This window comes from Protopterus annectens, chromosome 8.part0 (genome assembly GCF_019279795.1).
Source record: "Protopterus annectens isolate FY-2018-M chromosome 8.part0, PAN1.0, whole genome shotgun sequence".
Classification (NCBI taxonomy): Eukaryota; Metazoa; Chordata; order Ceratodontiformes; family Protopteridae; genus Protopterus; species Protopterus annectens.
Window position 1 is genome coordinate 236,855,295 of NC_056741.1, and position 23,139 is coordinate 236,878,433.

At 39.2% G+C, this 23,139-nt stretch overlaps 1 protein-coding gene across 1 annotated transcript in view; it reads right to left on the reverse strand.

Annotated features, from left to right (window-relative positions):
* LOC122808722 (ephrin type-B receptor 5-like) overlaps positions 1 to 23,139 on the reverse strand; it is a 1,437,003-nt gene that overhangs the window by 742,142 nt on the left and 671,722 nt on the right. Inside the window, exon 3 of the mRNA XM_044079715.1 lies at positions 9,701 to 10,385. Within this exon, the coding sequence (XP_043935650.1) occupies positions 9,701 to 10,385 (685 nt within the window). The remainder of the gene's footprint in view (positions 1 to 9,700; positions 10,386 to 23,139) is intronic.

The following is a 23,139-nucleotide window of genomic DNA, read 5'->3' on the forward strand; positions in this document are numbered from 1 at the left end:
ATTGACAACTCGCAGATATGCACTGAACTAGTGCAAAATAGCACAAAATATACTGAACCTACTGATATTGCCAACATCCTGGCAGACAGATTCAGTGCAAACTTCACCTCCCAAAAGGGCCCACAACAATACTGGAAAAGTGTAGTGTCCCGGAAATCACAGATGCGCAGGTCAAAATAGCCCTTTCAAAAGCCAACAACACAGTGTCAGTGGGGCCAGATGGTGTCCCAGGCTGCACCATGCATGAACTACAGAACAAAATTACCCCCCACCTAAACATGCTGTTCAACCTCACCCTCTCCACAGGCTATGTGCCCATAGAATGGCACACAGCAATGGTTATTCCACTCTACAAAGGAGGGGCCACAACTGACCCCCATAAGCTAGCCTGGTCTGCAAGGCTACAGAGCGCATCATCATGGAACTCATTAACAAAGACTTTGGGAACGTCCAAACACTTGACCCGACCCAGTTCGGCTTTGTTAAGGGCAGATCATGCCTACTAAACCTGATTGACTTCTTCGAGGTAGTCACCAAGGCCATAGACGAGGGAAAGGTTGTTCACACAGCCTACCTTGACCTCGCCAAGGCTTTCATCATCATCCCCCACTCGGGTATTACAGAAAAACTCACCAGCCTGAACATAAACCCCTATGTCATGAGATGGGTTGCCAACTGGCTTACAGACAGAACCAACATGGTAAGAATAGCAGGCTCCAGGTCCGACTCTAAACCAGTCACAAGTGGTGTCTCGCAAGGCTCGGTCCTGGGACCCCTACTGTTCAGCATATACTTCTCAGAAGTACAGGCAAAAACAGGAGGACTATGGCTAACCAAGTTCACCGATGACTGCAAACTGGGAGCCATAATTTACTCTGCGGCTGACACGGACATCCTCCAAAAGGGCCTTAGTGAGACTGACACCTGGTGTCAAAGTCATGGCCTAAAGCTAAATGCCAAAAAATGCATAGTCATCCCATTTGGGAAAAATAAAACACCCACGAATTACCACATAGGTGGCAGCCCCCTTAATACAGAAGAGATAATAAGAGATCTGGGGACCCAGGTAGATAGTAATCTCTCCTTTGGCAATCATATTGCCAAAGTAGTTAGGAAATCCTTCTATGTGGCCCATCTAATTACTAAAGGGTTTGCATCTAGAAATAAAGAGGTTATAGTGCCGCTCTACTCGTCACTCATCAGACCCATCATAGACTACAGTGCTCCATTTGGGATGTACCTCACAAGACACTTCCAACAGCTGGAGCGACCACAAAAGTACCTCACCAAGAGGATTACTGGCCTCAAACATATGTCCTATGCAGCCTGACTGAAAAAACTCCGGCTGTACTCAGTGGCATATTGCTTACTCAGAGGTAACCTCTGCCTGACTTACAAAGCCATGTCCAACTCAGAATTGATGGACATGCTCCACCTAAAGATATATATGTCACTACGAGTAGTGAGCTCTAGTGAGCTAAACATCGCCACAACAATAAATAGAACATGCTGGAGGGATAGATTCCTGTCACAGAGACTCCCCATGCTTTGGAACAAAATTCCAAACTACATTAGGCAGAGCCCCTCACTAACATTCTTCAAGAGAAACCTTGATGAGTGGATGGGTAACAGAAAATACACCCCTGGGATCACTTTATTGGCTCTGCTTGACAAAGGATCAGTTAATTAATTAATGTGGTGGCAAAAGCTGACACAGTCTAGCTAGGCTTATTAATGCCCTTGGGGAGATAGCCTAGTACCTACCTATGAACCTATGAACCTATTCTTATGCAGGCACACCTATGGGCATTTGATTGTATGACATATGTGACACGTATGGTGTGACACCACATGGCTACTTTTATAAGCTGTATACAGCAATGTTGGCAGCGATGAACTCACAGGTGACCTTACATCATGCTTCCCTGCAAACATATGATTCACCTGCAGCACATCTTTGAGTTGTAGCTGGAAAATGGAGCACATCGTAACCTAGGATGGACACAAGGGCTGCTAACTCAGAAAGCACCTCAGCTCAGAATCAAACATGAGAACCATGCACTGTCAGGGACTAATGCTAACTGTTACACCACTGTACTGCACATGTATAGCATTTGTTTCTGAGTTAGATTTAACCACACATATTTACAGTCAAAGAATAAAATTAATAAATAAACTAATGCACTATTCAGAGTGAAACAACAAAAGTGCCGAGGGAACATTAATGATTTCCTCTTAATTTTTAATGTACTTAACAGCATAACATTTAAATGATCATGAACCATACTAAGTGATAATAATGTTGTAATTTTTCCATGCAACCTTTTACAATGGATCATATGACTCTGTAGAGATTATTCTACCACAATTAATCTTTTTAACACAAATGAAATAACATTGACAATCACAGTCTAAAGACAGTAGCATAAGTATTCTATTTTGCAATTCAGGCAGAAACAGCAAAAGTGCTAATGTAAAAATAGAGAATTTCTTTAATTTTTATAATGCAGATAATAAACAAATTACCATGTTAACACACTTCATTATACAATTAATTTTTGTTTGACGGTTCCCTAGAGAGGATGACAGCACCTTTTGCAAAACAAGGGTAAAGCTGAAAACAGACTTTGGAACTGACTCCTCATTTACATAAAACAAAGTTCATCCCTGTCCGTATCTCAGCGCAACTTGGATTTATGGAAGGGAAACAGAAAATTTACTACAAGACTACCCCTGTAATACTAATGGACAGAGGCAGCTCCTAGATGCTTTACACCATGCATGGGTCTCCACAAATTGTCTATGGGATGGTCCTGGTCATTCTCATTAGGGTAATATATTATTATCGACCATGGAATGGGAAAGACCAATCTCTAACCAAATGGAATAGGTTAACTGAAGCACAAAAGGGGAAATTGGCTAGGTTTAAAATGGCCCACAAGGGCAGCTAGCTTAGTACTTACCTATAAAATATGAAAAGCACTTCACCCAAAAAAGTATTTTTAAAGTGGTTACGCACCATGACAATGACAATGTTTTTTGGTGTCTAACCCTCTTTATATTCATGGATTAAATGTTTGCAAACCAGCAACTACTTGATTCTCAAAAAAAAGACACCTTACAACAAGCAAGTGTAATGGGTGTACGAGCTAAAAATAAAACGGAAGCATGAAATAAAAGGCAAATAAATGAGGTGCTTAAATCCTGTTTATAGGCCATAGTTCAAAGGAACCAAACCCATAGTATCCAGTATTTTATAAATAAAATATACATAGTTTCATTTTCTGATATTGCAAAATGTAGCTCTGGGTTATAATGTGACTCAGCTCTTCATCAGTGATCAAAATAAATAGGAGTGCACAAGAACTCTCTGTTTCTTTCTCCCACTAGTATTTGAAATTTAATCCTTAAATCAGGAACTGCAGAAATAATACATATTTCTATCACAAGACATGCCTTGTTTTTATTTTGTTTCAGAATAAATACAGCAGTATCTCAGGAAAAATATCTTGATTACTTAAATCTTCAGAGGGAGGCTCCTAATTCAATTGGTCTCATATTTGCTCCTGCCAGAACATCAGTACCTCTCAGCTGCTGCTTGCCAACATATGATGTTCACAGTGTGTAATGGGAGAGCAGGAAATTCAGGAAATCCATAACATTTACTTAAGCTTAGTAGAGACACTCACCATCCAACGTAGTACCATATTCATGTGGGACGTTTAACTACCCGACTAATAACTGGGAATCAAATATGACACCAAATGTGCAAGCACAGGGATTCCTGGTCTTTGTAAACACAAAGTCCCTGGACCAGACTGCCAAAACACCGACCACGGGCATACACATACCGAATCTGGTCATCACAAATATGGAATAGCACTGCGGAGTACACTGCTCCTAATATAATGTCCTCTCTGGTAAGGTCAGACCACAAAATGGTCTACTTTAAAGTAAAATTAAAACCTGGAACCCAAGCTAATTCTGGAATGTTCAGGAACTACTCTAAGGCTAACTTCCTACTATTAAGTGGTCTCTAAGGCCAAGAACACTGCATTGGTGGTCCTGAAATATCCCAAGCTAACTTCTAAATTGCATGAAACTCAGTCTATCAGGCCTACCAGTCAGGCATCATGCCTCATTCATCGAAAACAGTAACCATCATCTCTCTGCACAAAGGTGGGCCATCTACGGATCCTGGAAACTACAGACCCTTAAGTCTCACTAGTCCTGTATGCGAAGCCATGGAAAGAATAATCTTGGAAATGCTCAATAATGACATAGGAAAACCTTAGACATTGGATCCAACCCAATTTGGTTTAATCAACAGCAAGTCATGCCTACTCAACCCTGTGGACTTCTTTGAGAAGGTCACCAAAGCAATGGATGAGGGTCAAAAATCTGCCTACCTTGACATGGCCAAGGCATTTGACACAATTACTCACTATGGCATTGTTTACAAACTTAGGAGGTTAGGTATAAACCCTAATATCACCTGGTGGATATCCAGTCACTCACAGACAGGACTCAGGAAGTTAGAATTGGGGGGGGGGGTCTACCTCTACAAAAAGGCCAGTCACCAGAGGGGCCTCTCAGGGATCAGTCCCGGGACCACTCCATTTTGGCATCTACTTTTCTGAAGTCAAGTTCAATGTCAAGTGCCTTTGACTGACCAAATTTGCAAATTATTGCAGATTAGGAACAGTCATATAATCCCCCCCGACAATAATGCTCTCCAAAAAGGTCTGACACAAACAAATAACTGGTGTCAGAGCCATGGACTAAACCTAATGGTAAGAACTACATAATAGAATCCTTTGGGAACTTGGACACATCTGGCAACTACCATATTGACAAAACAACCCTAAGAGTTGGCCCACTAGTCAGGGACTTAGGGACATACTTAGACAGTAATCTAGCCTTTGACCATGTCTCTACGGCATTGAGGAAATCATTCTATGTTGCTCAACTTATAAACAAAGATATAGCATCTAGGTCCAAGGAGGTGATTGTTCCATTGTATTTGGCAATCATCAGATCTATCACTGAGTACAATGCCCCTTTGGTATGTACTTAACTAGGCACATCCAATAACTGGCGTGCACACAGAGGTTCCTCACTAAAGGAATACCGGGTGTTCATAACATGTTCTATGCACACTGCCTCAAAGTCCTGTCCCTGTATTCTGTCTCCTACAGGTTGCTGAGGGGAGAGTTATGTCTGGCAAATAAAGCATTTTCAGATCCCGACTTTGATGAACCTGCTCCATATTTGCAAAACAAACAACGCCAGATTTATCAATTTTAAAGATGTAAACCTTGCCTGTGATATAAATATTACCTGCTAGAGATACAGGTATGTATCCCAGACACCACCTCTTCTCTAGAAGGCTGTCCATCCATATGAAACAGAGTTCCTCCCTAACTCAGTTCAACAGTAACTTAGACAACTTGATAAGGAACAGGAAATTCATCCCTGGTTTGGCACCAATGTCTCTAATGGACGCAGTCAGCCTGTAAATGGGTCATCTCTCAGGCCCCTGCTTTTACATGTTTCATCTCCTAAGCCCCTACACTACTAAGGGTACCAGAGCTTGTCAGAAGATTTGGGATGAATAGCCAGGCTTAAAAAGGACTCAGTGGTCATTAGTGTAGTACACACATATGACCCTATGAACTTATAAGCAGTAATGCACAGAATATGTAATTCATCTGATATACTTATCCAGAGATTATAAGAATCCTGCATTATAGATGTAACCATCTTGTAACCAGAATCTTACAAATGACCATGTCCATTACAAGCTTTTATTTATTTATGATTTATTTATTCTTAAAATATGGCAGCACTCTTATACATTAGTACCAGCAAAACCAACTCACTCCTTTGAATTTCATTAGGCACAGAATTTGCATGGTACCCAGAGGTTGCAAAAACCCTGGCACATCTACCCTCAAAAAAGAAAGATGGCTCTGAGGCTTTGGGGAAGGAGATGGATGCACCAGGACTAAGCCTGAAAGTGATCACATTTCGTCAGTGCTCCCCCTTGCTAAACAAAATTAAATACATAAATGGTTCCTCTGAGGACAGCAAGTTAGCAGGTCAGGGAGCAGTAACCTGTACATGCTGGGCTCAGTCCATTGAATTAATGACAACGCCAAACAGCTACACTTGGTCCTTGTTGTACACTATATGACCTTACCTCAGTGGATATGTTGTGCAGGAAGTGGAATAGTGGTTTATTTTGCAGTTTCTCAGTGGGAGGCAGTTTTTTAATTACTCTGTTAAAGATTCCTGGGTCTGTGTTTTATCAGAGATGCATCCACAGAGATACAGTTAGATTTATTTTTATTGAAGGGCAGATGTGGCATAGCCTTCTCTTTACTTAGGATTTACATTCCTTCTGAACTTCTTTGCTCACGAATTTTTGACAAAGCCAAAAATAGTAGGTGGACAAAGGCATAAAGTCAGGGAAAATTTAATTTACTTCAAATGTTAATAAAACAACAGCTTAACAACATGCATTTTCTAACTAAGAAGTATGGAACTAACCAGTGACTGTAATCCTTAGGAATTTGCCAGAAAATCAAATATTTTATGAGACGAGGTAAAAAATATGTGGGGAAATTCAGGGGCATTCTGAAAAATAGGGCCAGTTTAGAGGTATGAGTATTTATTAGAATTTCTGACTCCATCTCCTACCTCTCAAAATTCCAGTCACTTCAAAGAGATCACAGGCTTCTGTTATTGGCGTGGCCCTTTGTGGATGTCAGAAATCAAATCTCAATGCAGGAACAGCTCATTACCAGAAACTTCATCAGAACTGGTTCTGTACATGTTATACTACTCCTTAAATACAAAAACTTGTTACAGCTTCATTCAGTATTAACTGACACTGATTAAAAATCTTAGAGGGACCATTCTGGTCTGCTAATAAAAACAAAAGAGCTCAACTTCTGTTTTTTTGTAACTTGAGTTTGATATGTTTTTTGGATTTTACTATTAAAAAAATGTATTTCAAGTTGAATTTGGTGGAACTCTTTGCCTACCAGCTGTTCCTACATAGAGACTTGATTCATGGTTTTGATTTCTGTGTTTTTCCAGTTTGATTCTCCCATTGTGGATGACAGGCTTTACTGCAAATCATTTGTGACTGACTAATGTGTGACTACAAATATGCAGTTTGTTTGACATATTTAAATACTGAGATTGTGGTATTTCAGATAGTTCACTTTTCTCTCACACTGCTCTCAGACTTAATATAGGTTCTGTACACATAACACCTCACTTTGGGGTTACAGGAGGAGTAATGTCATCTTGCTAAAAATTTTATGACTGAAACAGTGAGTTTGATTGTCAAGTTTTCTCTAGTTTAGTGGTTGCGCATCTGAATGTTGATGACGTTATCAACATTTTATCATGAAGCCTCTCAATGCCTTAGCAAATAGAAGGAATAGTTCTGCCCTTTGTCAAAAGCATTTACCTCATCATGGCTTGGAGAACATCTTGAGTCTGATACAGTGGACAGACATCAGAAAAGGTTTAGGTTGATCACAGTGCCATTACCTGTTGTTTACATGAAGAGAATTTTCATAGGTGATACCTGTACAGCCACTGAAATACTGGAACAGCAGTGGTGCACTTGTATACATTTTGTACAGTAAAAAAAAAGACCACTTTAGTTAGTTTGAATTCGGAGCTGTCTATATAACTATGTTCAACCACAATAATGGCAAAATGTAAAAATACACCTTATGTTTCTTAATGCCTCATAACAATTGATAAGATACTGATGCCATTCAGTTGTCTCAAGTTGGAATGTGCATATGTCACTTTACATGACCCTGAAGCTGTTCTCTGGTGCTTACTATCCCTGCAGAGGTATCACTCCAAGGTCCCAGCCATGTCCTCTCCTTCACACACACACACACACACACACACACACACACACACACACACACACACACACACACACACACACACACACACACACACACACACACACACACACACACACACACACACACACACACACACACACACACACACACACATTCACTTGCACCTTCTAACATAAATTTATAGCCTTTGATAAATGTACGTTTTCGGTATGCAATGAGTAGAAAGATGTACATTTTCCATTCTCCCTAAAACTACCATAGTTTAAAAAAAATATACTGCTACTGACAGTGTAAAAGCTATCCATTCTATATTTCATTGGTTAAATTATTAATCTAAAATGCTGAAATACTCTGCATTTCCTGTGTCACATCAGATTGGGAATTCATAAGATTTTATTTTCGTGCTGCGTGTTTGGTATGTCCATAGTTTATTAGGGACAGGAGGTACTAAATAAGGTGAAAAATATAACAAAAGTCCCAAGAGAGATGCATACGCATTCCAGACAGAAAACACCCTGGCAAAACAAAAACATCTCTACAGAACTGTTTGCAAACCTTCATTTATCAAGGCATCATGGGAGACATGCAAATGAGCCACTGAAAAATAACACTGTTTCAGCAAAGTGGTTGATGATCACACAATGACACAAGTTCTAATAATGCACTAATGCGAGAAAGCCAGATTCCTCTGACTATCAACATGTTTCACCAATACTTATTTCTCTTGTATAGCATAAATGGAGAGTCTAGGTATTTTCTGAAACAGTCAGCTTAACCAGACACTTCAAATAATGTATGAATAAAGGGAAGTATCTATGGAAATATATTTGCAGATCTGCAAAGATGGACAACACCTAGCAAGATATGGCACTTGCACTTTCCTGTTTCTCCTTGCATCATGGATGTGTATGCGAAAATACAGTCAAAGAACAGACTTATTCAATGTATTTGACTGCTTCAGATCAGTGCTGTAACGCTCCATGTTTACAGTTTAGTATTTGATATGGCAAAGCACCTGTCATAGAAAAGGAGAAGCTGTCGAACTCTCAGTAAGTCATACCCAGTTTTCTTTCCCTCATCTGAGTCTGCTTCTTAATGTGGATTACAATGACAAGAGGTATCGCTGCCTTACTCATACAGTGTAGTCAGCCTACACAGAAACCAATCCCTTTGTCTCTACCAGACCTACCTCAAGATAGCCAGCGTTATTAACATTGGGATTTTTAGACCCTCAGTCAGTCTGCTAAAGGGTAAATGAGTGCACAGAAAAAAAACAGACATTATGCATTGAATTAGACTCATTTCTATCTTTAAAACATACCCTACCATGTTCATTTCTAAACATCAAGTGTGGCCACATTCAGGAATTAGGAGAGAGAGAAAATATTTTAGTACCTTGAACAACCACACCTTTTTGACTGATTCCTTCTATTACACACTGGCTGACATAGCACACAGGGTATTGTTACCTTTATGGATCTTGTACATTTACTGGTCACCTTCCCCAAAAGCAAGAGACAGGAATGGCATTTATAATTCAGCCCAACAGAGACAAACACGTATTTGAAAATAATACAAGTATTTTAAGGTAACCTGATTTGCAAGCTCTGATGAATGTATTTTAATGTTTTAATGTGGGCACTTTGAATGCAAAATTTATTTTCTTAATGGTTCAGACACTAGCATTTTCTTTCAATGCCTAAATGCAGACTACTTTAAAATTCAACATATACATCACTATGTATAATTAAAATGGAATTGCATCAAAAGAAAAAATTCTGAATGTACAAATTTCTTACCTTTGCAAACACTGTCACCCACGGGTTCATGGCCAGCTCTACACATACACTGACTAACTGCCACCATCCACTCTCCCTCACCATTGCAGTGCAATTTTACCATGGATCCATCCTCCTCTGCATTGGAGATGCAGGCTCCAAGAGTCTCTACTAGTGATGTACTCTCCCCACCGGCATATGTCTCTGGGAATGAAGCAAAGTTTCGGATGACTGCTGGACACTTATGGAAGAAAACCTGCACAGCTATAAGTGACATGCAAGCACCTGAGTCTTGGAAGGCAAGGTAGAATCCCTGCTTAGACAATGGTCCAAAGCTGCGCACTTTCACATTAATCTTCAGGATCTTGCCAGCACTGTCCACCTTTGAGAAACTCTCATCAGCTGCAATAGTGTCCACTTTCTGCCAAGGACCTTCCTGCCAGGCTGGGCTACTGTCTGTGGCATCATCAGAATTGGCTTCATAGTAGTATAAAGTGAAAGTTTCCTTACAAGATGATGATACAATGTTTGGCATGCTGGCACAATCCCGCACAGAGAACTTGATACGGACATGTACACGTTGGGCCCCCCGCCGATAGATAAATGCTGTTCTTAGCCAATTGTTTTGATTGGGAGTATTAATGTTGCAGACCTCAAATGTCCGAATAAGTTGTTTTTTATCATCTAGGACACTAACTTCATCCCACTGTTGGAATTGTGGAAGAATCACAGATGTTCAGTAGCACCACAGATAATAAAAAGAGGGAGAAGAAAAAAATAAGTAAATAAGTACAGTTAAGCACTGTTTCAATAATTAAAACTACCTAGGAATATAAACTAACAAAACATTAGGAAGAAGCAAATACATATAAAACTGATTACTGATAACATTAAGAAGCTAAATTCTGCAGCCTATATTACTCATGTGGCTTACATCTACATAAAGGCAGCTTTTTTAAACAAGAAACATCTTTATTAAATTATCATGTATGACATAGACCATGTTATGTTTATCTAAGGGGCTCCAGTATCTGTCAGCCTGGGATAACATGATCGCCAGGCCACGATGTTTTGCCAGAGATGGCCTGCACCTGTAGCCTCTGGGATTCCGGACACTGGCTAAGGCTCTTGCTGCCCCTATAGTGCCTTTTTTAGACAAGGCTCAAACATCAAATGCCCCACCATAATAGATACAAATAAACAAAATCTAAGGGTAATGCTACTCAATGCTAGAAGTCTAAACCTCAAAATGGGCAGTTTACAAAATGTATATTTAAGTCTAATGCAAGTTCTGATAATTGTTAAAAATGCATTTCTCTTTCCTCTTATTTATTCACTTAGTTAAAAACACATCAAAACACAGTTCCAGTTTGCTGATTTACTGCTGCTTATAATTCAGTGAAAGCAGGATCACATACATACTTGTTGCAACACAAGGTAGTAACAAAATGGAAAGTCATAACTTCAGGTAGCAAGTAAGTGACACGGTTAGATAAATATAAAGGGAAGCCTGATGAAAACTGCAGTTCGTTTAAGCATCTTTGCAAAACAGGAAATAGAAAAAGTTGTGTAAAAAATGCAAACTGAAGAGCACCTGACTAAGTTTTTGATACGATGGCAGTACTTTTCATAGGGAAGATGGACCTTAACCCCTAGGACAAGCTTATGTAGGACCTCTCCAGTGTTGCTTCAGTACGGTTACTATGTGTTTGTAGTCAGTAACATGACATAGAGAAGGTCTGGAGGAGCTAGGAGTGTACAAATGCAGGGATGGCACAAGAACATACTAGGAAGGCTGCCTGTGTTGCAGCACAGAGCATGATTTTTTTTGCTGAGATTTGCCTCCTCCATGCTTGCCAACCATCAAGCCATTGCCACAGTTGCTAACACTCATTCTTTATGGGGTGAGAGCAATGCATTGGTGTGGCTGGCATCCAGACAGCCGCCAGAAGATTTTTTTTGTGTGTGTGTAAGCCTTGTTTTGTCATGATCATGCTTTTAAAGTCTCAAAGGTCAAGCATACAGCCTGGCAGTTTGATGGCTTGTCACTCATTTCTGTGATTTCTGTGAGTGATCTTACCTACAATATCTTGATTCCCCCTGTAGGCAGATACTTTCACCTATTCTGTTCTCCACTAGAGACTGTAGGTGGACAGCATGCTTTGGGACACACATCATCAGTCTCTTCCTCTGAACATGCATGCAGGCTCCTCCTTGTCATACCCTGACCTCCTCTGCCAGCCTCTACAGCACATGAGTAATTAAGCACATGCAGGTTAGTCAGGTTATACTCAGAGCTTCATCTCTCTTGCTCTCTTTCTGTGCCATGAAGCCAGCACAGGACATGCTTATGCAGTCACCTTCAGATGACCTTCAGAATGTCAGATTCAGCACATACCTGTTGACTGCATGGATGTGTGCTTGTTTACCTTACTTATGTAGAAGGGCATAGTTCTATCAATTACAGTTAGGTCTGACATCTGAGGTATAGACATTCCACAGCATTGACTTGGGTTGCCATGACAACCTCACTGTGGGGCAAGACCATGGGGTATCAGAATGAAACAGACTCAAATAGTAGGATGATGAAATAAAAGGTACAGACAGAGTAAATGTGGTAAAACATTAAACAAAGAAATGTCTGCATGCATAACTACACTCCTCCCCCACACCCTCTGGTTTTGTCTGATGCCCACTACACCCCAAATGAGCAGCAGCATTTTAGGAAATGTAAATGCTGATGTTTATTAGAATTCTAATATGACAAACTCCATTGCATTTCTTCAGACTGTTTACCTTGCCTTTATTAATTTAATTAATGAATGAATTAATTAATGTTGTTATACAGCATGAGAATGCAGCATAATACAAAGATACATAACTATATAGTAGTGCACAAATGCAGTTAGTCACTGCATGCCATTAATATCTTAATAATACAACCATATACACTGTATATAATGTAAATATTTTGTTAAATGTGTATGTTACTCTTTGCTAACTATATGATTAATGTTGTTCATTTACAAACAACTTTGCTTGGGTTACATTCATGAGTGTCTATATCTCAAGAATTGTCTCTACCTGACGTATGTATAACAACCAACTATATTGCCTGTAAATGTACTTTACTCTCTTGTAATCTGTACTTTTGGATCTTGAAAAGGGTCCCTGGTCCAGAACACTTATCTAGTTAACAAACAGTCAATGAATAAATAAATACTTACACACACATGCACTGATATCTGCATACATACATACATAATAAGAACAATATAAAGAAGAAACTTGAAACAATTATTTACAAGGGATAAACTGTATACTGCTGGTGAAAAAATAGCAATAAAAATGCAGTTCTAAGAAGAGATAAAACAAAAATATCACATGAGTTAGACAGATTCATTGATAAAGCCAGCACATTGCATGCACACACACACACACACACACACACACATACACACACACACACACACACACACACACACACACACACACACACACACACACTGATTTTACAGGTACACGTTAAGCTGAATGGTGAAAGACTCAAGAATAAGATGCTGCTGGACATCATGGGAAGCTAGTTTTAGGTAGAGGGGACAAGGTATGACAATCCTCGGTCAACACCTACATTATGGTAATGTGAAATGACCAATGAATCTGAGTGTCCTGGAGCACTGTTTGCCAGAGATCACTCTTTACAAGGCTTTATGCTGTTTCACGTGAATGATCTTATAAATAAGTGTGCTCATGAGGATGGTTATTCTTTGTGATACTGGGAGCCAGCCTGCTTGTTTTATCACCTGGCAATCATGAGGTCTGGGGCTTCACCCAACTATAAAATAGGAAATGTGGTTTTGCTTTGTTTGAAGCTTTTGCAGTGATGGGTAGGGAGTGCTTAAGTATTGGAAGAAGTATGTATATGCCAGTGGGAATCCTGCTTTGTTTTATTAGCCAGCTGTTAATTCATCTGTAGGGCATTGAGATAAGTCTGGTCTTCATGTTCAGGGCATGATAAGAGAAGGTACGTAATCAGTCAAACTAGAGCTCAAGATGTCTTATAGATTGTACTATATTTTAGAGGCCCACCATCAGACCCTGTAAATTTTTAAATGTCTTCAGACCAGCTGAGTCATATGCCACCAAAAAAAAAAAGTCCAGCCTGGGTAGTATTGACTGATATACAGATGGCCTGAAACATTTGGCCAGATTAACTGATAAAAAAGTCATCTACATAGAGAAGAATATTATGACGCAACGCAGTTAATATAAAGAGCAAAGATTAAATCGGTAAGGATGGGAGGAGACAGGAATAGGCGTGAGGCTGGATAATTATGAACAGATAATTCAGAGAACTAGTTTAAAGAGGTGGAGTCAAGGTTCATAAAGGGAATGAGAAGGGAATGAGAAGTGAATGATCTATGCAGTCAAATGCCTTTGAGAGGTTACTGAGGACAGCTCCACAAAAGCATTCATTTTATAAAAGAATGCATATGCCAGAGTGAGAAGCATTGTACTGGTGCCTTGTCAGTTTGTAAAGCTGCATTAATGACCTGTAAGTACTCCGTAGACTTCACTATGTTCTAGAAGCTGTGAGGCTGTAGCTTTCTCTAAGATTCTGACAAGTGGTGTACTGGGTTGCCTGCAACTCATTGCTAAATATAGACTGGAAGACCCTATCCACAGACTATATACCTGCTATTTGGACAACTAACACTGTGATTCCACTACATTAGGATGGCTCTACCACCAATCCAGGCAATTACAGATCCATTATTCTGACCAGGCTTATATATAAGGCTATGGATTACATCATCTAAGTGTGGATATTTAAATGAATGACTGTTTGTAGTGAATGCTGGCATTGCACTTCCATGCAAATGGCATTACCGATCATGCCTCTAACAGCCTGCACCTGAAGCACTGCTCAAACCTAACTATGGGTTTGTGGCAGTAGCCTCCTTTTACTTAGCTTCCTACTAACTCCATGCTTTTTGACCCATGAAAGATCCTGCCCTGTTTGAGCTCTTGCATCTCCACAGTATCAACAGCACCTTAAATACCCATACCAAGGATTTTCAACCTACATCAACAAATAAATTAAAAATTACTGGTGGGATAGGAGCATAACCTTTAACCTAGTGCATTCCATAGCTAGAAAACCAACCAACTTGTGCTATCAGTACTCTGGATGATTTCAAAATGTTTTTTTTTCATCTGCAGCAGGTAACCAGCTGCCAGCCCTACTGCCTGTACCTGCATTTCTTACCCCAGCAGATCCACATGCACTCTTTGCCATAATGGCCTTTCTTCCAAGAAGAGTCTTGCAGTGAAGTGGGCATTTTCCTCCCTGTGAAGGTTCTAAGGGCTAGACTCACCACACGACAAGCAGGCAAGAGGAGCTCAACAGATGAGCCATCATCCATCCAATGAGGGACTCTTCTGTTTGCCTAGCCCCCACCCCCATGCTGAGAGCATAGCCCTGCTGTCAGTTGTAATGGGCCATGAATGTCTACAATGAGAGTGTGTCCCACCTATAACCATATAGGGACATGCCTACTCAGCTCCAACTCCCCAACTTGATATTAACATTCCCAAGTTCCAGCCTCTGCCAGGACTCACAAAGTTATATGCAGAACTGTCTTGCCCCTCCAGGATACCAGGATACTCACCACCAACCTCCTGTCAATTCCTCAGGCAACCAAACCTCTACTTGAACTTGGGTTGCTTGGGCTGTAGTCCCTCTAATGCTCCCAGAGCAGCCAGATTATCTTGGTAATTGGATGCATAGTCATAAATTCTCTTTCTGGAATAAAAAGTCCTGAACCTTATGATAAGACACCAAGGTGCAGAAGACTCCTGCAAAGTTTAATCTTTCACACAGGACAACCTGACATATTGTGTTAAAGAACTCTTAACTGTCTGATTAATGACTTGCCCAGAATCACACAGCAGGCAAATGAAAGCTAAAAGGAATCAAACACTGGACCACAGGAAGCAAGTCATTAACAACGTATAGCCTTAATCTTGAAGCCAGCTTTTTATTTTATTTTATACATTTGTTAACCAGGAAAGCTCAGTGACACAAGCGTCCTTTTTTATGGGTGATCTGGGAGTGCTGTCTGGTTAAGTAACTTGTTCAGAATCATACGTCAGCCATACAATGGAGGAAGGAGTCAAACCCCATGCCCTTGACTGTAGGAAGCAGTTTAATGATGGCTCAAAACCTTAATCCTCTTCACTACCTGATCAATAGGGAACTCTGCCACCAAGTCAAGAACTACTTCATATGTCCACAAGAGCTGCACAAAGGACACATCAGAGTCACTGATGAAGCCCCATGGCCTGCTTCAGGATAGGAAGTTCAATGGCTAAACTACAGTCCTGAAATGGAACCACTTCTACTCATGTTGCATAGTTACTTGTGCCTCTATTATAAGGAAGACCTATCAAATGTATTAAAAGAACTGCAAAGGCAGAACAGTGTACATTAGATTACTACTGGGACATGTAGCAGAATACAAACCTCTCCATCTAAGACATGGTTCTGCCACAGACTGAAGATACCACCACTTAGTGGAGTAAATCAGCCACTTGTTACCACATCAAAAAAGTTGGGAGGTCCATGCTTTCAGTGGAATGCTCTTTCGCTGAAGTACAGTCAGTCAACTATGATTTGAAGAAGTGTAAATTTGGTTAGTAAAAGTAGACCCATATACATATATATATATATATATATATATATATATATATATATGTGTGTGTGTGTGTGTGTGTGTGTGTGAGTGTTTTTTATATGTGTATATATATATATATATATATATATATATATATATATATATATATATACTTATTTATTGACACTTGGTTACCAGGAAAGTCCAACTGGGTCAGGAACCCATTTTCAGTGGAGGTTGACGGAGAAAAGCTCCAGTAGTACAAGTGTAGGCAAACAGAGATACACAATAACAGGTTAAAATACATTGTCATACGTGTCCAGGAATGATACAGACAAAATACTGTGTGGGTGTGTGTGTGTGTGTGTGTGTGTTTTGTGTATATATATATATATATATATATATATATATATATATTATATATATATCTACATACACATATATACTTTTTTAACAATATTGCTCAGCCAAGAAATTTTACATCTATTAATTAACAAGAGTTTGAACATGCAAGTAAAATTCAGCTTGTAGTACATTATACAGCATTTTAAAATCAGCATGTATTACATTATACTGTATTAGTTAGGGCTGTGTATGAAAGAAGGATGTAATGAAGGATGGGGAAGCATAGGCTGAAGTTATGGAAAGACTGATTATAGAATAATTTCAGAGTGACAGTATATAATTATGTTAGGAGTTATGGAAAGATAGGGTAGAGAATAGATGCAGATGATAGTTTAAAGGATGGGTGTAGAGAGGGGAGGAGAGGGGCAGTTGGCTGAAGACATATTAAATATCATAGATTATTCAGGAGCATAGGCAAATATGAGAGTTTAGGTAATATTTTTTAGATCGAGTTTGAAGGATATAAGTGATTCAATAGCAGAGATAGTGGGAGGTTGGGTGTTCCAAAGTTTAACTATGGCACAGGAGTAGAGGCTGTGTCTGCTGTAATTCTAATAGTAGTTTGTTGGTTGATTGGAGATTTCCTGGTATGATATAAGGCTGTAAGATAGACTTTAAGGCAGGGCAGTTGTCAGGTTTATAGATCAGTTTATGAGTGAAGGACAATGGAATGTAATTCAGGTAATGGGGAAAGTCTAGCCAGTTTAGCTTGTTGACGGTATAAAAATGGTGAGCACTGTTGGGAAAACCAGCCACAAATTTGGCAATTTTATGATAGCAAGCTTAGTGTTTATTCTTTAGGGATATATGGAGGTTAGGCAGTATAGGTGCCCCATAGAAGAGGAAAGGAAGTAGAAGGGTATTTGCAAGTGTTGTTTTGGTTGAGGTTTTCATGAACTGTTTGTGTCTGTAGAGTTTGCCAAGTTTGATGTGAGTTTTTTTTATTGAATTTAGTTTATGTTGTTCAAAGGTGAGTTTGTCAATAATTATACCTAGTAGTTTAGCCTGAGTTACTATTTCAATTTGGGTTTTATTTTGTTGGAAAATTTTGAAGTCATATGTGGATGGCTTTGGAGAGAATAGTAGGAGCTTAGTTTTATTACGGTCTAATAGTAGTTGAGCATTATTTAACCAAGTATCAATAGAGGTGAATAATTCCTGAGTAATTTTAAGAGGTGTTGGGGGTTATTGGAAATAGAGACAGGGCTGGAATCATAAGCATATTGGATGAGTGTACTTTGGAGGGAGACAGAATGAAGGTTGTTAATGAAAATATTAAAGAGCAGGGGTCCAAGAATGGATCCTTGAGGGACACCAGTACAATTAGCAAATACAGCTTAAAAAAACAAAAAAATAAAATAATAAAATACCACCAAGACCACCGATCCAAGAAGTAAGTGAATTTAATTAAACACTTAGCGCCTTGGCTTACACAGCCTTCCAAGAGTACAATTACCCTGTATACAAATAGACTAGTTTTCCACCTGACACATTCTTGTCTGTTAATTAGGTAACTGAAGAACCATTTTTGTGTGGTTTGAGAGCATTCTAGTGTAGATAGTTGTTTTAAGAGTTTCTGAAGTGACACACTATCAAAGGCCTTTGATAGGTCAAGTAGGATAACTGAGGTAAAAAGGCCTGTGTCCATAGTTTTATTCACAGCATCATAGAAGGATAGTAATGCTGTGGTGGCACGGTGAGCAGGCCAAAAACCATGTTGGCTGGGAGAAAGTAGAGAGTTACTTAAGAGAAATTTCATCAGTTGCAAGTGTATACATTTTTCAAGTATTTTAGAAAGACGGGATAGGATAGGGATGGGTCGGTAGTTAAATAAGTCACTGTTTTTTCTGCCTTTATGTAAAGGAATAATGATGGATTTTTTTCCAGAGGTTAGGAATATTGGATTCAGAGTTAGGCCTACTGATAAGAGCACTAACAGGTAGGTTATATCATCTGTGATGAGCTTTAGGTTTTCGGATGGGAGATTATCAGCAGAGAGAGAACAATGCTTTAGTTTAGTGAGAAGTTTGTGTATAAGAGAGGTTGATACAGATTGTAGGGTTAAAGTGGTTAATGTAGTTCTATGTACAGTCATGATGTAGAGGAGGAGGGATGTTTTTGTTGGAGCATGTGCTCTCATAGTTTGTTTGGCTTAAGTTTACAGTGTGCTTGGTGTTAGCATTAGGTGTGGAAAAGTTTACAAATTTTTGTATACTTTCAATAAAATGGGAGTCAAACATGCTAGCTATTTGAGTTGGAGTATCTAAGAAAATCTTGTTGAAATGAGATAAGGCATTATCGAGTTGTAGTGTTTTTAGTTGGGTCCAATTTATGGCTTTTAGGATATTGTTAAGTAGTTGTTGATTAAATCTGGTTAAATTTTTGGATGTTTTATAGGTTTGGGGTTTTGATTCATGAGGAAGGGTTCTATAGGTATAAACTGGTGAATGGTCACTTAGGACATTTGGAAAGATATTTGAGTTGGAGTATTTGAGAGGACCTTTTACAAGGATCCAGCCTAAGGTCGTACCTGGTTGGTTGTTATTTTGGTTGTTATTTTAATTCTTGTAGGACTGGTGGAGTATTTGAGAGGACCTTTTACAAGGATCCAGCCTAAGGTCGTACCTGGTTGGTTGTTATTTTGGTTGTTATTTTAATTCTTGTAGGACTGGTGGTAAGTTATGTAAAGCCATTGAGGTATGTTATTTGTTGAGGGAGTGGAAATCATATGTTGCTTGTAAATGTTTGTGTCACTCATGATGATTGCATCATTTTTGATATTCTCGGAGCTCCAGGAGTGAAAGTCTTTGACAATAGGGATGTTTTGGCCAGGAGATATAAATATTATACTGATACATGGTTGTTTAGTATTACTTATGGTCATAGAAGTTAAAGAGTATTTCAGCATTGTTGAAGGATGGGATGGGTTTGGAGAGGGGGTGATTGATAAGTTGGTAGGATATACTAATGCCACACTTCCTGCTTTCTTTTTGGATTCAGTCATTTCTCAGAATGTTATAACTTGAAGGGACAATTTCACTGTCTTGGATATGTGGCTTTAGCCATGTCTCAGTAACTGCAACTATATCTGGGAAGTAGAGGTTTAGTCAAGAGTGAAATTCTGTTGTTTTGTTACATATACTATATATATTTAATGTAGTTAGCAGTAACTTTTTTCTGGGAGAAGACTGGGGGGGTGACTGATAGTGTGGGCTCAGGATTGGGATGGATGTCTTCACATAGTGAAAGTTTGAGGAGATTAACTGTGAGGTTATGATGAAACTTGGCGTTGTTATTATGCCTGGACTCTTTGATGGTTATTAACTTAGTATTTAACATTGCTGGGAGGAAATAGAAGTTTTTAAGGTAAATGTAGTTATGGTTGATTAAGGAGGATGTGATGTTAGAGAAACTGTTAATGTAGATGTCAAGAGGTAAGGCATGGGGAGGTATTTTATGGGTGCTTCTATATGTTTATGTTTGAAGGAGATGTTTGTGTTAATAGGCCTAGGCAGAAGAGTAGTGATGTTAGAATGATACCATGGTATGAGTTGGAAAGCATGATGGGACTTGTAGTGGAAAAGAAACTGGGTGTGGATACTTAGGTTTGTAGAGTATAAAAGATGGATTAAAAAAAACGTGAAAAATTTATAAAAGTGTTGTGACAAAGGGAGATACTACCAGCCCAGCTATCTGGAATTTTGTAAATAATTATATGCCATCTGTGAATATCAACATGATTCATATAAGATGCTTGTGTCACAACTTCATTAGAACTGTATATATGTATAACAAACTTGTTTGTACAGATGTGTGTTGAAAGGGGTTTGCAAAATGCTGGTGCTTAAAATGTACCCACAGTGTGGCCTACTGGAAAAGAACAGAAATGTACATACACTATTGTAACTGTGAAAACGTATATATTTTAACAGTGGAAACTGGGAGACAGGAGATTAATCTCAGTCTAGTAAATTTCAGAAAAATAGCTGAAATTAAATTACTTTAAGGCAGCAAAGAGACACAATGTCTAAAACTAGGGAACTTTCTGTGCTGTCCTGGAAGTGTTTTATCATTTTATGGCTTCAGGTCTTTGCCACAGATCTGAGGTATATGTATTTTCACAGGTACATGCTAAATATTGCCACATTCCAGCAGTGGGGGTTTCACTTGGGATGGAGTCAGATGACAAGAAATTATATAATTCTGCAAGCTATCCCAGCAGTAACATTTGAGATATTAATTTGAGACCTCTCGGAGAGAGACAGAGCATTCTGTATTCTGTCTTGGACCTGACAACAACAGGAACCATTCACCACACATTTGCCTTGCTCTTAAGTAAATTAACTAGGGTATAGTAATTCTCCTAGATATAGTCAGGAATGTAGGAAAGCTTAGCTTAGATATTTTTCTTTATTTATTTGAGACTGTCCTGCAATGTTTTAAATATTTCATGTGATTTTGAACTCTGATGTCACTGTAAATATATATTTAGTATTGTCTTGTTAGTTTATTTATTATTAAATACATTTAAACCTTTCACTGTGGCTGATCTGTGCAGAGATATTTAAGTTTTGAGAGTACTTGCATGCTTATTTGGTGACACTGTTGGCCACTCCTAATAGTCTTGCTCTTGGTAAAACTACCATTTGTATTGACAGAAACATTACACAGTAAGACTGGACACCCTTTGTTAAGGGCCTTAAAGTAGCTGATAAGAAGTTGGCTGGTGGTAGTGATAACTACCTTATAGTCTGTGCAAAAGGGGGTATAGCTAGTAAACCTGTGCCAGCCTTTCCCAGGTGTGTGTGTGTGTGTGTGTGTGTGTGTGTGTGTGTGTGTGTGTGTGTGTGTGAAACCTCAAAGAGTGTATGTGTCAGCTACTTGGGCAGGGAAATGAAGCACTGGTTGGACAGAGTGGATGCTGGAGGTCGTGGCTTGGCCACTCATCTGAGCTCTCAACTCTATAGCTGTTCCACCGGGGAGTCTTACTGGGGATATGGTGAAAGAGGGAGAAACCAGCCCTGAACTGACTGTGGTCTCTGTGTGCTCTTAAGGCAAATTGCACTTGATGCAGAGAGCTGTGTGTGCACCTGTCATCTTCCCAGTATGCATCGTCCACTATCAGTGGTGAGGATTGAGGTTCCTTGATTACTGGTACAGTGGTGGATCATCACAAGTAAAACTAAAGGTGTAGTAGTGAGTGATGTGTATAGGGGGACACTTATAGGATGCTAAGGAAAATAGCTGTGGTGTAAGATGGTTCAGGATAGTGTTGGGTAGAGTACATGTTATTGGGTGGTGGTAGTGAATGGGGAGGAACTATGTTGAAGAATAAATCTAATTGATATGGGGTGGTTGGGAATGGGGATAGGGTAGAGGAGTGGATTGAGCACCAGCAGAGAGAGGGCAAATGGAGTAGGCAGCACCTGGATTGCAGCTGCATACAAAAACCATTGGTAAGTACCATGGTTTTAATGAATTTTTCCTGGTTTGGTTATTTACTTACAACTAATATACCATGGGTGTTGCTAGCCTTCAGGGTACAAGTTTAGTATTTATATGGTGTGGAGGTTGTTCAAAGTTATCTAGGCAGCAGTTGTACACAGAGAAGGTGGGCGCAAGGCCGTGAAAAGATATCTACAAGGGGTGGAATAGGAGTTGTAATACCACAAATAAGTTTGGACAGTAGGGTTTTTGTTTCTAAAAGTTTAGGAAAGAGATAAAAAGTGAGTAGAATGGGGCAATCAATTGAAAAGGCTCCAGAAAAGTGTTACAGCTGAATATGGAAACAGTTGAGTGTCAAAGGTTAGACAATACTTGGTTTGACATGAATTTAAAACTCTGGAAGGTTTAGTCCATGAGGTATCCACTGATGCAAGGCTGCTGGGGTCTTGGGTAATTGACCAATAGCAGTTGTTGTATGTAGATGCGGGGTTATCACCTGAATGGAAAATAAAAAGGAGAAAAACTAGTTGAGTGATTAGAACTAAGTATTATGACTGGCAAAAATAGAATTTCCAGTTGTAGAGTTGGGAGGGTTGGTAGAGATTAGGGGTACCTGGAATGACAGAGCTGTTAAATAGAAGGATAGGGTCTGCATGAGACAGCAGTAAGAAAAAGACATGAAAAAGATAGAGAGGTCAGTGAGAGTATGGAAGGAGGGATAGAGTGTACAAGGCTTCACAGGTGTATACTGCAGAAGGTAGTAGGCAGGAACAAGTCTCAGGATAGGTATTTTTAACAAGACAGAGTTAACATCAAATATTTAAGTTACACAGGTAAAGATATATTTGAAATCTAGCAGCAATATATATGTATACATATCTACCCCCCTCTCTCTCTCTGTATATATATATATATATATATATATATATATAT